Genomic DNA, 12,330 nt, shown 5'->3' with positions numbered 1-12,330 from the left:
TGCGGTTTTCTGTTCTGACCAAGCAAGTATCAGTAAAGCTGTCAGCATTGCGACTAATTTTTGCAAAGTGACAGGCAGCGTTATCAATTGGGACAAATCCTTAGGCTTTTGGCATGGAGAGTGGGACACTCCTCCTGCAGTCTTCGAAAGCATGCAGTGGACATTGGTTCCAACGAAATATCAAGGAATACCTTTAAACCACTACAAAGACACACATGACTATTGGAGAAATGAAGCAGAACTAATAAAGGAAAAATCTACGAAGTTTGGAGGGCGAAACCTTTCTATACTCGCAAGGTCTACTGTGTGCAATATCTTTCTGGTAGCGAAGATCTGGTACGTCCTCCAGGCATTGTGTGCGACGAGAGCAAGCATTCAAAGGCTGCATAGAGTGCTTGCAGTGTATATATGGGGATCAACATGGGAGCGTACGAGCCGTACAAATTTATTTCGCTCAGTGAAGAGTGGCGGACTGGGCTTGGCACACTTGTTTTTAAAACAGGTAGTTTCTAGATTTCTCTTTGTGCGAGACCAAAGGAACGTTTTCCTTCGTACTGTGATCCAAACGCGACTTTGTAACATGATGCCAGGGTTCATAGTGTCTTCTGCCCAAGTCAGTGGACCGAGTGTGCGAGGCTTCCTATGAGAAGTGGTCTGGTCTTTCCAGTTCCTCGCCGCGCATTTTTCATTAGAGTATCTGAGCACCGTGGCTCGAAAGCAATTATATAAAGCTGTTGTTGATGTATCTATGCCAGAACCACTGTATCGCACCTTTTGCTCAGCAGGGGCTGGCAAAGACGTACTGAAAAGAGTGAAGCGGATGCCAGTGCGGCCTACTGCGAAAACTTTTTTCTTTCATTTGCACACCGGAACTCTCCCCGTTAAACCGTGGCTGGAGCAGAAGGGTATCTTTGTGCCATGGACGACAGACTGCTTACCGTGCAGGCAACCAGAAACTATTGACCATATTTTTCTTTATTGTGAAGATGCAACATTCTTATGGGACATATTGCAGCGCACTTTGAAAAAAAGATTTGCCGGTAACGCCATATAGCATCCGCTTCCTCCCGACCTCAAACCACGAAGGGGTGCCGTACGATATGATTATGGTACTATGTCTTCATAGCATATTGCCGCAACGCATTACTGGCGCCGCCTAGTAGTCGCGCTCAGGAGGCTGGCGCGCGCTCTTCTTCGCCCGTGAGCTCGCTCGCTAGTCGGTTAGCCGGCCGGGCCGTTTCCGCTGGCGCTTGGACGTTGTGGCAAATACAAACCTGCCTACCTGCTTCTGTGACATTTTGGTGGAGCTTGCTGGGTACATCCCATGTCCGAAGAGCTTTTGGGTGCCTCCGAAGCCCCGCTACACACCGTGGAGACACCTGTGCACAAGGCCAGCCGCCGCTTGAGAGGCTTAGCTCCTGAGTGTGGTCCCCTTCTTTCCTTACCGCGAACCATGACGACTACAGAGGCAAGCCAGCCCGTTCACCTTCCAGTAAGTGCCCAGCCGCAGTTCTTACATGCTCCGCGTATGCCCACGCCGTTCCATGGCGACAAATTTGAGGATGTTGAGGACTGGTTGACCAACTACGACCGGGTCGCTGCGTTTAATGCGTGGGACGAGGAGCGAAAGTTGCGGAACATTTATTTTTCACTTGAAGACGCCGCCAAGATGTGGTTCGAAAACCACGAGGCTACCATCACCACCTGGCAAGATTGCCGGCAAAAGCTGCTCAGCACCATCTTGCCACAGAACGAGAACTGCTCCGAGGCCAACGTTACTGACGTCGGTATGCAATGCTGTATCCGCCTCCTCGTCGAAGTGGCCAAGTATGGGCGTTGTTTGGAGGCGTGTGCGAAGCTCCTCAAAAGCCCTTTGCTGCTCGTCGGCCCAGATGAAAGGTTGGTCGTCCTTTGTTAGACGAGTCAGTGGTTCGGCTATCCGGGAGAAGTCATGGACAAAGCGTCTGTAATATGCACAGAGGCCCAAAAACCGTCGAACAGAACTTTTATCAGTAGGAGTCGAGAAAGCAGCTACGGCAGCCGTCTTCTCTGGATCAGGGCTAATACCATCAGCGCTGACGACATGGCCCAGAAACTTCAGCTGTTGGAATGCAAAGTGGCATTTTTCCGGTTTTAGTGAGAGGCCGGCCGCACGGATGGCATTTAGGACGGCCGTCAAGCGCTTGAGATGCTCGTCGTAAGTCGCAGAGAAAATGACGACGTCGTCAAGGTAGACGAGGCACGTCTGCCATTTGAGGCCGGCTAGGACAGTGTCCATCATTCTTTGGAAGGTCGCGGGGGCGGAGCACAAACCGAAGGGAAGCACCTTAAATTCGTAGAGGCCGTCAGGAGTAATGAACGCCGTCTTTTCACGATCACGTTCATCGACTTCGATCTGCCAATCGCCACTGCGTAGATCGAGCGATGAAAAGTATCGGGCATGGCGGAGTCGGTCGAACGAGTCGTCGATTCGAGGCAGTGGGTAGACATCTTTTTTTGTAATTTTGTTGAGCCTCCTGTAGTCGACGCAGAATCTGAGTGTTCCATCCTTTTTAGCGACCAGCACAACAGGTGAGGCCCATGGGCTTGTGGACGGTTGGGTCACATCATCGCGAAGCATTTCATCAACTTGGTCCGAATAGCCTCGCGTTCCTTAGTCGACACTCTGTAGGGGTGTTGGCGGATAGGGCGTTCGGTGGGGTCAACTATAATGCGATGCTTTGCTACTGACGTCTGTCCCACCTTGGACGTGACAATATGGAAAACAAGAATGGCAGTGCACCACGCAGACGTAAATCCCCAACCTGCCAGAGAATACTTCAAGGAAAGTGTTGTATTTCTTCGTGAGGCTTTCAAAGTGTGGGCTGAACCACCAGAGTGGTTGCCTGTGTTAGATGACCTTGTCAACATGAAACGGTTTTAAATGCCCACGCTCGCCGAAAGCTGGCAAGCGTTTTCAACTTGTGAATATTGTGTGTACTTGTGAAAAAGGAAATAGAGAAAAAAAAAACCTCGTTAGTATAGTGGCCAGTATCCCCGCCTGTCACGCGGGAGACCGGGGTTCGATTCCCCGACGGTGAGATTACTCTTCTTTTTTGCAACCTTTGGCCTTCTGTGTCTTTAACTAAGCGACGGTGCGCCTGTGTTTCTGTCTCCTCGTTAGTATAGTGGCCAGTATCCCCGCCTGTCACGCGGGAGACCGGGGTTCGATTCCCCGACGGGGAGCTTACTCTTCTTTTTTACTACATTTCGCCTTCTGTGTCTTTAACTGAGCGACGGTGCGCCTGTGTTTCTGTCTCCTCGTTAGTATAGTGGCCAGTATCCCCGCCTGTCACGCGGGAGACCGGGGTTCGATTCCCCGACGGGGAGCTTACTCTTCTTTTTTACTACATTTCGCCTTCTGTGTCTTTAACTGAGCGACGGTGCGCCTGTGTTTCTGTCTCCTCGTTAGTATAGTGGCGATTCTACTTCCGGCCACTGGCGTGTACGGACGCAGGATCATGAGCTCCCACGGAGCGGCGACGGCGGCCATCGATGGCCGCGGAAACAGGTTCAGCGCCGAAGACAAGGAGTATGAGATCTTTTTGCCTACCCTGCCCACCGGACGTGTTGTTCTAAACACAGTTTTTTTGCACGGAGATGTGCGTGTGAGACCTTACAGGGTCGAAGACTTCAGGGACGCCCTCGCCAACACTGGTGCGCTCCCCGACGTCGTGGCGTTGGGGGCGTACCAGGTAAACCACGTGTGGGCGGTAACCTTCAGCAGCCCAGAAGCCGCGAAGAAATTAGCCGCCTTGAAGGAGCTTGAGGTAAAGGGACGCCGGTGCATTGTTTTCGACCCGGAGGATCAGCAGGTAAAGCTGCGCCTGCATTGGATGCTGCACGGCGTCGCCGATGACGACATCCGGACTGCTTTCGCGGCGTTCGGAAACGTGACCGAGGTGACGCGGGAGCGTTGGCGCGTTCAAGGAATGAAAGAGAAGGGATCCACCACGAGAACAGTGCTGCTCAAGTTGAAGCCAGGTATGAAGGTGGACGACCTGCCCCACCAGGTTCGAGTCGCCGGCGAGTTAGCTCTCGTGGTGGTGCCCGGGCGGCCGATGCAGTGCCTGCGTTGCCACGGCGCGGGTCACGTTCGTCGCGACTGCAAGGTTCCCAGGTGCTCCAAGTGCAGGCGCTACGGACACGCGGACGAGGACTGCGTCCGTACCTACGCGTCTGCGACCGGGCTCGGAGGTAAAGGAGACAGCGCGGAGCTGATGGATGTCGCGGAGGCTGAGGACGCAGCGAGGGGTACCGACGAGTTGGGCAACCTCCCTGTGTCGCTGGACACGTCGGCGACTTCAAGCGGCGACGCCCCCCTTGCCAGTGCACCAGGACTCCAGCCACCAACGGGAGACTCGCCTCAGTCAAAGGAGGCGATTTCGGGCGATGCAAAAAGCCTACCAGTGCCGATGGACTTTGTAGCGAAGGAGCCTACCGAGGGTCATCGGCAGAACACCGGTGGCCGTGCGACCACTGTGGCTACGCCTGGGAAGCGTCCCCATGGAGACACCAGCCCCGACGGCGACAAGGAGGCGGCGCCCAGCGTAGAGGAACCACCAGCAAAGACGCCTCAAGCAAGGCGGGCCAGTTTTCGGCCGCGCCCTAACCTTGCGAGCGAGAAGCGCGCCGGCGACAAGGCGCCTCCCGAGCTGGGCCAGGTGCACGCTCAGGATGACGCCGGCGGCGATGGCGGCGGTGGCGTCTAGCCATGTGCTGGACGCGAGAGGTAAGCACCACGCTTTCGGTCTCTTCTTCTTATGTAGAAATGGCTCCTGCATCTCCGCTGAAAGTCGCCTCCCTGAATGTTAGAGGTCTGGCAGGAAAGAGAAAGCAAGGCCAGCTCTTTCGGCTTTTAACGGAGCACGGCATAGATGTACTGGCTGTGCAGGAGACGAAAGTAGACGGCGAAGAAGAGACCGGGAGCATGGTGCAACGTTTCACGTCCTTGTTTTTTGCTGTAGTCAGCCACGCTGTAGGCACATCGGCTGGCTGTGTTCTTTTTCTAAAGAAGTTGCCGGGGCTAGAAGTGCAAGCTCATTTCTCTTGTATGTCGGGCCGGTGTGTTTTTCTTGACTTTCGATTGAATAACGTCGAGTGGCGGATTATTTGTCTGTACGCGCCTAATGAAGCAGAAGAAAGGGCGCGTTTTTTTTATAGCATCGAAGAGCGCCTTCGTAGTGACAGACAGCTGATCGTCCTGGGCGATTTTAATTGTGTACTTAGTGCGCGAGATAAGACAAGCCCTCGACCCTTTAGAGATGCCAGCACACAAGTGTTATCGCTAATGGTTGAGAAATGGAACATGGAAGATGTGGCAGAGTGTCTTGAGGGAACGCGTGCAGTAAAGCTCACACACTTTCAGGGTTCTAGCCATGCACGGCTGGACCGCATTTATGCATCCGTCGATGTCTTACCTGAATGTCATAGTTACGATGTTGTGCCAGTATCTTTTTCAGACCATTGTTTAGTTAAATGTTGTTTTGGGATGGTAAAGAGAGGGAATTCGTTTTCGTGGGAAATGTGGAAATTCAATAATAAACTCTTGCAGGACGAACTGTATACCAGCATAGTAAAAGATGAAATTGCAAAAATAGGCCCCGGTAAAAATATGCACATATGGCAACAGTGGGAGCTGTGTAAAGAAACTATAAAAATTAAAGCAATAGAGAGGGCTTCCTGTATACGGTTTCAAGAAAAACAGAAAGAGACAGAGTTAAAGAAGCTGCTCCATAGGCTGCTTCAACAGGAATCTCTAGCGCCGGGGAAATGGACTGAAGATGTAAGGAAAACAAAGCAAAAACTAGAATTGATGGAAGAAGAACGGTATCGGGGAGCGTTAGTAAGGGCAAGGGCAGAAGACATAGCTGCAGGGGAGACGCCATCAATACGAACGCTAGGGTTGGAAAAGGCAAACGCTGAAAGAAACCACATCGACAAAATAGAATGGGGCGGTGTCTTGTCGGCGGACAACGACCACATAAAAGCAGCTTTCAACGAGCATTACCAAGCGCTCTTCGCTTCCCACGTGGTAGACACTATCACGTTTAAAGATAAGTTTCTGGCGGCGATGGCGCGTCTCGGTGATGACGTAAAAGAGAGATTAGAAATGGCTATCACTGAAGCCGAAGTGGAGCATGCAATCGCCAGTTTAAACCCCGGTAAATCGCCGGGACCAGATGGGCTCAGCGCGCGTTTTTACAAAGAATTCAAGCACGAAATTGCCCCTATTTTGACGGGGATATTTAACGCAGCCTACACAGTAAATGCACTGCCTCCGTCATATGGGTCATCCCATACGGTGCTCATTCCTAAAACGGATCAAATAGATAAATTGCGACTGGTTACAGCCTACAGACCCATAGCACTTACGAATGTTGAATATAAAATTTTTATGAAGGTTTTGGCTCGGAGGTTGCAGACGGTGATTAAGGATATAGTTGGGCCACACCAGACGTGTGGGATAAAAGGGAGGTCAATAATGTCCAATATTCATAAGATGCGAAGTGTGCTTGAGTGTTGTGATGACTCGAATGGTCGGGTGGCCATTCTCCAGGTCGACCTTGAGAAAGCTTTTGACTGTGTCGATCACGAAATTTTGTTTTCTATTTTGAACCATGCGAATGTTGGGTCAGTTATCCGCAAGGGCGTGGCCCTGGCGTACCGAAACTGCACGACGAGATTGATCGTAAATAAGAGTCTGGGGGCCCCCATTAGCGTGCAGCGTTCGGTGCGACAGGGCTGCCCTCTCAGCCCTCTTTTGTTTTGTATATATATTGAGACATTGTGTATTAAAATATTGAACAATGATAACGTAAAAGGGTTTAAGTTACAAGCAGCCGAGGTGAAGCTGCTGGCGTACGCGGACGATGTTGCACTTTGTACGGTTGACCATGAGAGTATAACCGAGGCGGTCAAATGTGTCCGTGAGTTCTCTCAGGTTACCGGAAGCGGGGTGAACTGGGCCAAGTGCCTTGGGTTCTGGCATGGACGGTGGCCATCGCAGCCTGACCACTTTGCAAATGTGACGTGGGCGAAAACCCCAACCAAGTACTTAGGTGTCGAGCTTGATGGTTACCGCCAAAGCGAGCAATATTGGCAAGAGCAGACGAAAGCGCTAAGGGAGAAAGCGGAGAAGTGGAAAGGTGCCAACTTATCGATTTTCGCCAGGGCTACTGTATGTAACCTTTTTTTTTATCAGTAAACTTTGGTTTGTTATGCAAGTTTTGCATTGTTCGCGTGTAAACATACAGAAGCTCCACAGGATTTTCGCTGTCTTTGTTTGGGCTGCAGAATGGGAACGCTGCAGCAGAACAAATTTATTCCGTCGGGTAAAAGACGGCGGCTTGGGACTTGGACACCTCTTTTTGCGGCAAGTGGTCAATCGGTTTTTGTTTTTCCGCGACGTTTCTGACCCTTTCTTGCGCACTGTCTGCCAAGTTAGGCTGCGACGCCTACTGCCGGAGTTTGTTGTCTCCACCGAAGAAGTTACGTGTGGTATTTTCGGCTATTACAGAGAGGTCGTCGCAAGTCTTAGATTTCTTTCAGTGCGTTTTTCTAATGAATATTTGTCCTGTGTAAAACGGAAAAAGCTGTGCCACGATTTATGTGACACTGTTTTACCACAACCTTTGTATAGAGTCTTATACAGTGGAGGCCCAGGCTCGGACGTCTTAAAGAGGGTAAAGAAAATGCAGGTGCCGCCAGGAGCTAAGACCTTTTTCTTTAAATTACACACCGGAACGTTGCCAGTAAAGAAATTTTTTGAGGAAAAGGATTTATTTTTACCTTGGGGTTCGCATTGTTTAATCTGTAAGCAGCCGGAAACAGTAGACCATGTTTTTTTACATTGTTGGGAAGGGGTTTATTTTTGGGATGTTTTGCAACGGACTATGAAGAAAGATTTCCCCCTAGATTCGCATGGCATTCGATATTTAAGCATTGATAATGACGACGGGGTTCCATTTGATTTAATTATGCTCCTGGGTCTCCACTGTATATGGCGCTCAAGAATGGCAGGCTATCACTGTGACAGGGAAGCACGCCCCGCCCGAATTTATTTCCGAGAGTGTATGGACTGGTTTGTCGCTATACAAAAAGCGGCTGCGGAACCTCCCGAGTGGCTCTCGAGGGTAGAGCCTTTGTTGTCCTTGCGGGAGTTTTAATGTGACGAAGCCAGCCTGATGCTGGCTGAGTATGACTTTCAGTGTGTTCATTGTCTTGTATTATTGCTTTTGTGATTTGTCTATTCTTTTTCGTGCAGTGTTGTTTTCCAAAGCCAGGAAATAAAGAAAAAAAAAAAGTTAGTATAGTGGCCAGTATCCCCGCCTGTCACGCGGGAGACCGGGGTTCGATTCCCCGACGGGGAGCTTACTCTTCTTTTTTACTACATTTCGCCTTCTGTGTCTTTAACTGAGTGACGGTGCGCCTGTGTTTCTGTCTCCTCGTTAGTATAGTGGCCAGTATCCCCGCCTGTCACACGGGAGACCGGGGTTCAATTCCCCGACGGGGAGCTTACTCTTCTTTTTTACTACATTTCGCCTTCTGTGTCTTTAACTGAGCGACGGTGCGCCTGTGTTTCTGTCTCCTCGTTAGTATAGTGGCCAGTATCCCCGCCTGTCACGCGGGAGACCGGGGTTCGATTCCCCGACGGGGAGCTTACTCTTCTTTTTTACATTTCGCCTTCTGTGTCTTTAACTGAGCGACGGTGCGCCTGTGTTTCTGTCTCCTCGTTAGTATAGTGGCCAGTATCCCCGCCTGTCACGCGGGAGACCGGGGTTCGATTCCCCGACGGGGAGCTTACTCTTCTTTTTTACTACATTTCGCCTTCTGTGTCTTTAACTGAGCGACGGTGCGCCTGTGTTTTTGTCTCCTCCTTATGGTGTCTTCGACTGGTCGCTCCCACGATCCGGTTCGGATTTCGTAAAGTGAGAGCCGCTCTAGCTCCGAGCGCATAGCGAGACCGGTCAAGCCGAATAGTCAGCAAGTTTTCAGAGCGAAAGCGCAGGAAGCAGAAAAAGGACGTAACTTCCGGAACCGCCACACCGCAGTGGCGCCGCCGCTGCCGCTGGTGTCAACGACAGCAATCACACAGTCCGCACCGCCCACGCCGCTGAACCTGTATCGCTGCCTCAGCTGTCTCCGTCTCGGCTCGCGTCGAAAACAAAAAAAAATGAGTGTCCCGTGGTACCACTCAGGATATGCCGCGGCAACCCCTCAACGCCCCGAAAGCCCTTCACCGGCCGAAGTCGTGATGTTTGCCACAGTGGACGGTAAGTCCAGCCTTATTCGTCTTCAGTACGGACAACGTGGTTTGGCGCCTTTTCGCAGCGTGCGCTTAATGGCGGCAGGTGTGGGGGAAAACGGACCTGCCACAGTTCTACTGGAAGGCTGTGAGTTTCCAGCGATGATGCCGAAGGCAGCATTGTGCTTTCTGCCCTAAGTGCGCATGATATAGCGAATATCCTACGCATTGGCATTCGTACTACGTGTGAATGCTGGCGCGAGAAGTAAAAAAATGGCTGAGGCTTAGCTAAGGTTAAGCCTAGTCAGATGCGAAGCATATTGATGGCTAGGCTTGGTAATACATGGCTTTCCTTGGTTGACGTTCATCCCGCTCTTCATCGGTCTCTGTAGCACGCTGAAGCTTTCGCTTCGCGTTCAAATCAGCCCTGCTTCTAGGCGGCATCCCAACACCTGGTCGCCTCGTAAGTGCCCGGAGAGCGAGGCAAGCTCAGCTTTATACCGCTGCTGTAGCGTCACGTGGTCAGCCGCCGCGCCTCTGATGTGGAGCCTCCACCGCCGCGGCCGACCGCGCGAGCCGGCAGCTCATCTCTCCTCTGCTGTGACGTCATGTTGTCACGCTAAAGGTCAATGGTAGCTCCACCGCCGCGCTCGACGGGCTGTAGTGTAGCTCTAGTAATATGCTTCGCATAAAAAAAAAAATAAACTGCGCGAAATAGCTACAATCTGCTCTCGGACAATAACATTTGCTCACGTATGAGTGCTTCCGTCTTTCTGTGTGGTTTGTGTAGAATTTAGCGCTGTTTTTTCTTTCCTGAACACAGAGTGCTTTCAACTTCACGTTTTTTTTTGCCTTTCCCTCGTGCTCTGCACATTTTGTAGCGGCTCACAAAGGATATTTGTGCACAGTTTATCCCTTGCATTACCATCTCCAGAAAAACTTCGGTGCAATTTGTCTGCCCGGGAATGAGTAACAGAATTATTTGTGCTGTTGGAATAAGCCTTCACCAAAATAAGACTGGCGCGAGAAATGATTTTTCACGTGGTCAGCACAAATGCCCTAGCAATCGATGCGTTCAATCAGTGTTCATATTACCCGTGTCAGTTGTGTAGCATTCAGCACCTACCTCGCTAGTCGCTGCACATCACGCTCTGTATTTTATGTTGTATTGATTTTTCTCTGCACAGGGGAGGAAGACCGAACAACCCCTGAAGTTGTGGATGTGGCCTCAGAAAAGGAGCCGAGTGAAAAAGTGCTCTTAATTGGTTAGTTTTAGTTCACAAATGATACTCAACTCACTTTTCAGAATGCATGTTAATGCTGAATGAGTGCATACACAAATGACAAAGCCAAGTTGGCTACCCTGCATGCATTTAAACAATTTGTCTGTCTATCACTGTTGGGCTTTAATGCTGCGGCTGCATTCTTATTTTTATGCACGTACCTGCAAAGAGCACGCATTCATTCATTTGACTTGGTGTGGTGAATATGCTTGGGAGAAAAAAGTTCATATAGTAAGCATGGATGAGCATATGGATAAAGTAATTGTTGCTTGTTCGGACAACCTCGACAGTTTCACCTTTTGCAACGTAACCAAAAAGGTCTGCATGAAGCTAAATGTCCAGGTGTAACGAACATTGAAAGCATTTCAACAGCCACTAAAACATGCGACTTTGTAGTCAAAGATGTCAAGCTTATTTCACTTGTTTCTTCTCCAATGCAGCTGCATGGGATGAAAGTCAAACGAAGTTGCTGCTGGATTACTATGCACGCTATGCTAGACAAGTGGGTCCACTGAAGAAATTCCGCAGCAAGCATGCAATGTTTGAACAGATTTCATGCGACATGTTCGGTGTTCTGGGGATACACCGCACTGCCGTGCAGTGTGAAACGCGGTTCAAAACGATTTCAAAGCGCAAGAGGAATGAAGTGAAGCATAACAACACGACAGGCAATTCCCGCTGCCGCGTTGAGTATGAGGAAGAATTCAATGCCATCAAGGCTCTGGATGACAGTCTTGAGCCGGAAGTGCTGCGTGGCGTGGACATGGTGAGGCACAAAAAAGCATCTCACAGTAAATCAACGCCTAGACCGTCTACAAGCACAGACGTTCTGCAAAGCTTGGAGATGAGCGACGATAGCCTGCCCCTGACATCATCGGGAGACAGCTCATTGAAACTGTGCACAGAGTCTCGGGACGACGAAGAACCAAAGAAGAAAAGGGCTGACCGCAGGATGCGCGCAAGCAATACGAGAATTCAACATATGCAGCTGTTCTTTGAACAGATGGACAAATTGAACAGTGAGAAAGAAAAAAAAAGGAAGAAAGAGAAGAAAGGAAGGAGCGAAGACACCGGGAGGTGCTAAAAGCTCATTCAGAGCACATGGCACTTTTGCGCACTCTAGCAGAAAAGTAGGACGCAACACTTCATTTACCATCCTTTATTTGTAAAACGCTGTTGCAATGTGCAATACTTCAACCTCATTTTTCATAAAGCAAAATGTCTATTTAAGAAATGCTTTTACAGCGTACAATAAATTTCACAAAAAAAAAGGTTGCAGTCTCTGTGGAAGCAGCTTAGAAACTCTCGGCTAAAGCCTTTCGCTTCAATTCACCCAATCTGCGAAGAGCGCTTTCACTTGCAGACACTGGCTGTCGACTTGCCCTTAACTCTGCTAGGCTGAGCCTGCTGTGAAGGGTAGCATCAGTTCTGCGTTCATTTCTTTCAGCATCTGTGAGCAAATCATTGACATCAAAATCTCCAGCATCCAAGCATATGTTATGCAGAACACAGCATGATATAACAAACTTTGTTATTTTATCCACAGTTGTGAATTCTACATAACGGAGCTGCCGAAACCTTTGCTTAAGCATGCCAAAGGCATTTTCAATAATGACCCTAGTTGCTGCATGGCGTTGGTTAGAGGCAACTTTGGCTGCTGTCATTGGCCCATAGTGTTTGTAACTCGTTCATTTCTTTTTTGCAGTGTACAATAAATCTTGTCACAAAAAAAAAGGTTGCAGTCTCTATTTCAGTTTCTTT

The 12,330-nt window shown here is 49.9% G+C and overlaps 2 protein-coding genes and 4 non-coding genes across 6 annotated transcripts; all 6 read left to right on the top strand.

Annotated features, from left to right (window-relative positions):
- Positions 1-3,153: 3,153 nt before the first annotated feature.
- On the top strand, positions 3,154-3,225 carry TRNAD-GUC (transfer RNA aspartic acid (anticodon GUC)). Its single transcript has one exon. It is a non-coding gene; the product is annotated as a tRNA-Asp (tRNA).
- A 72-nt stretch (positions 3,226-3,297) lies between these two features.
- TRNAD-GUC (transfer RNA aspartic acid (anticodon GUC)) lies at positions 3,298-3,369 on the top strand. The gene has a single exon. It is a non-coding gene; the product is annotated as a tRNA-Asp (tRNA).
- A 131-nt stretch (positions 3,370-3,500) lies between these two features.
- Positions 3,501-5,021, top strand: LOC149337530 (uncharacterized). The gene is made up of 2 exons (XM_089554442.1): positions 3,501-4,418; positions 5,007-5,021. The coding sequence occupies exons 1-2, from the start codon at positions 3,501-3,503 to the stop codon at positions 5,019-5,021; spliced, it is 933 nt and encodes a 310-aa protein (XP_089410568.1).
- A 3,606-nt stretch (positions 5,022-8,627) lies between these two features.
- Positions 8,628-8,699, top strand: TRNAD-GUC (transfer RNA aspartic acid (anticodon GUC)). The gene has a single exon. It is a non-coding gene; the product is annotated as a tRNA-Asp (tRNA).
- A 69-nt stretch (positions 8,700-8,768) lies between these two features.
- On the top strand, positions 8,769-8,840 carry TRNAD-GUC (transfer RNA aspartic acid (anticodon GUC)). The gene has a single exon. It is a non-coding gene; the product is annotated as a tRNA-Asp (tRNA).
- A 455-nt stretch (positions 8,841-9,295) lies between these two features.
- On the top strand, positions 9,296-11,653 carry LOC149337527 (uncharacterized). The gene is made up of 3 exons (XM_089554441.1): positions 9,296-9,314; positions 10,474-10,551; positions 11,010-11,653. The coding sequence occupies exons 1-3, from the start codon at positions 9,296-9,298 to the stop codon at positions 11,651-11,653; spliced, it is 741 nt and encodes a 246-aa protein (XP_089410567.1).
- Positions 11,654-12,330: the final 677 nt, after the last annotated feature.

This window comes from Amblyomma mixtum, chromosome 7 (assembly GCF_055824585.1).
Source record: "Amblyomma mixtum isolate Tamu chromosome 7, ASM5582458v1, whole genome shotgun sequence".
NCBI classification, from domain to species: domain Eukaryota; kingdom Metazoa; phylum Arthropoda; class Arachnida; order Ixodida; family Ixodidae; genus Amblyomma; species Amblyomma mixtum.
This window is presented reverse-complemented; position numbering and strand designations above follow the sequence as displayed.

Coding starts and splice junctions, on each gene's coding strand:
- LOC149337530 (XM_089554442.1), top strand. CDS start 3,501: ATGAGCTCCCACGGAGCGGCGACGGCGGCCATCGATGGCCGCGGAAAC.
- LOC149337527 (XM_089554441.1), top strand. Junction 10,552..11,009: donor TGAAAAAGTGCTCTTAATTG/GTTAGTTTTAGT, acceptor TCTCCAATGCAG/CTGCATGGGATGAAAGTCAA.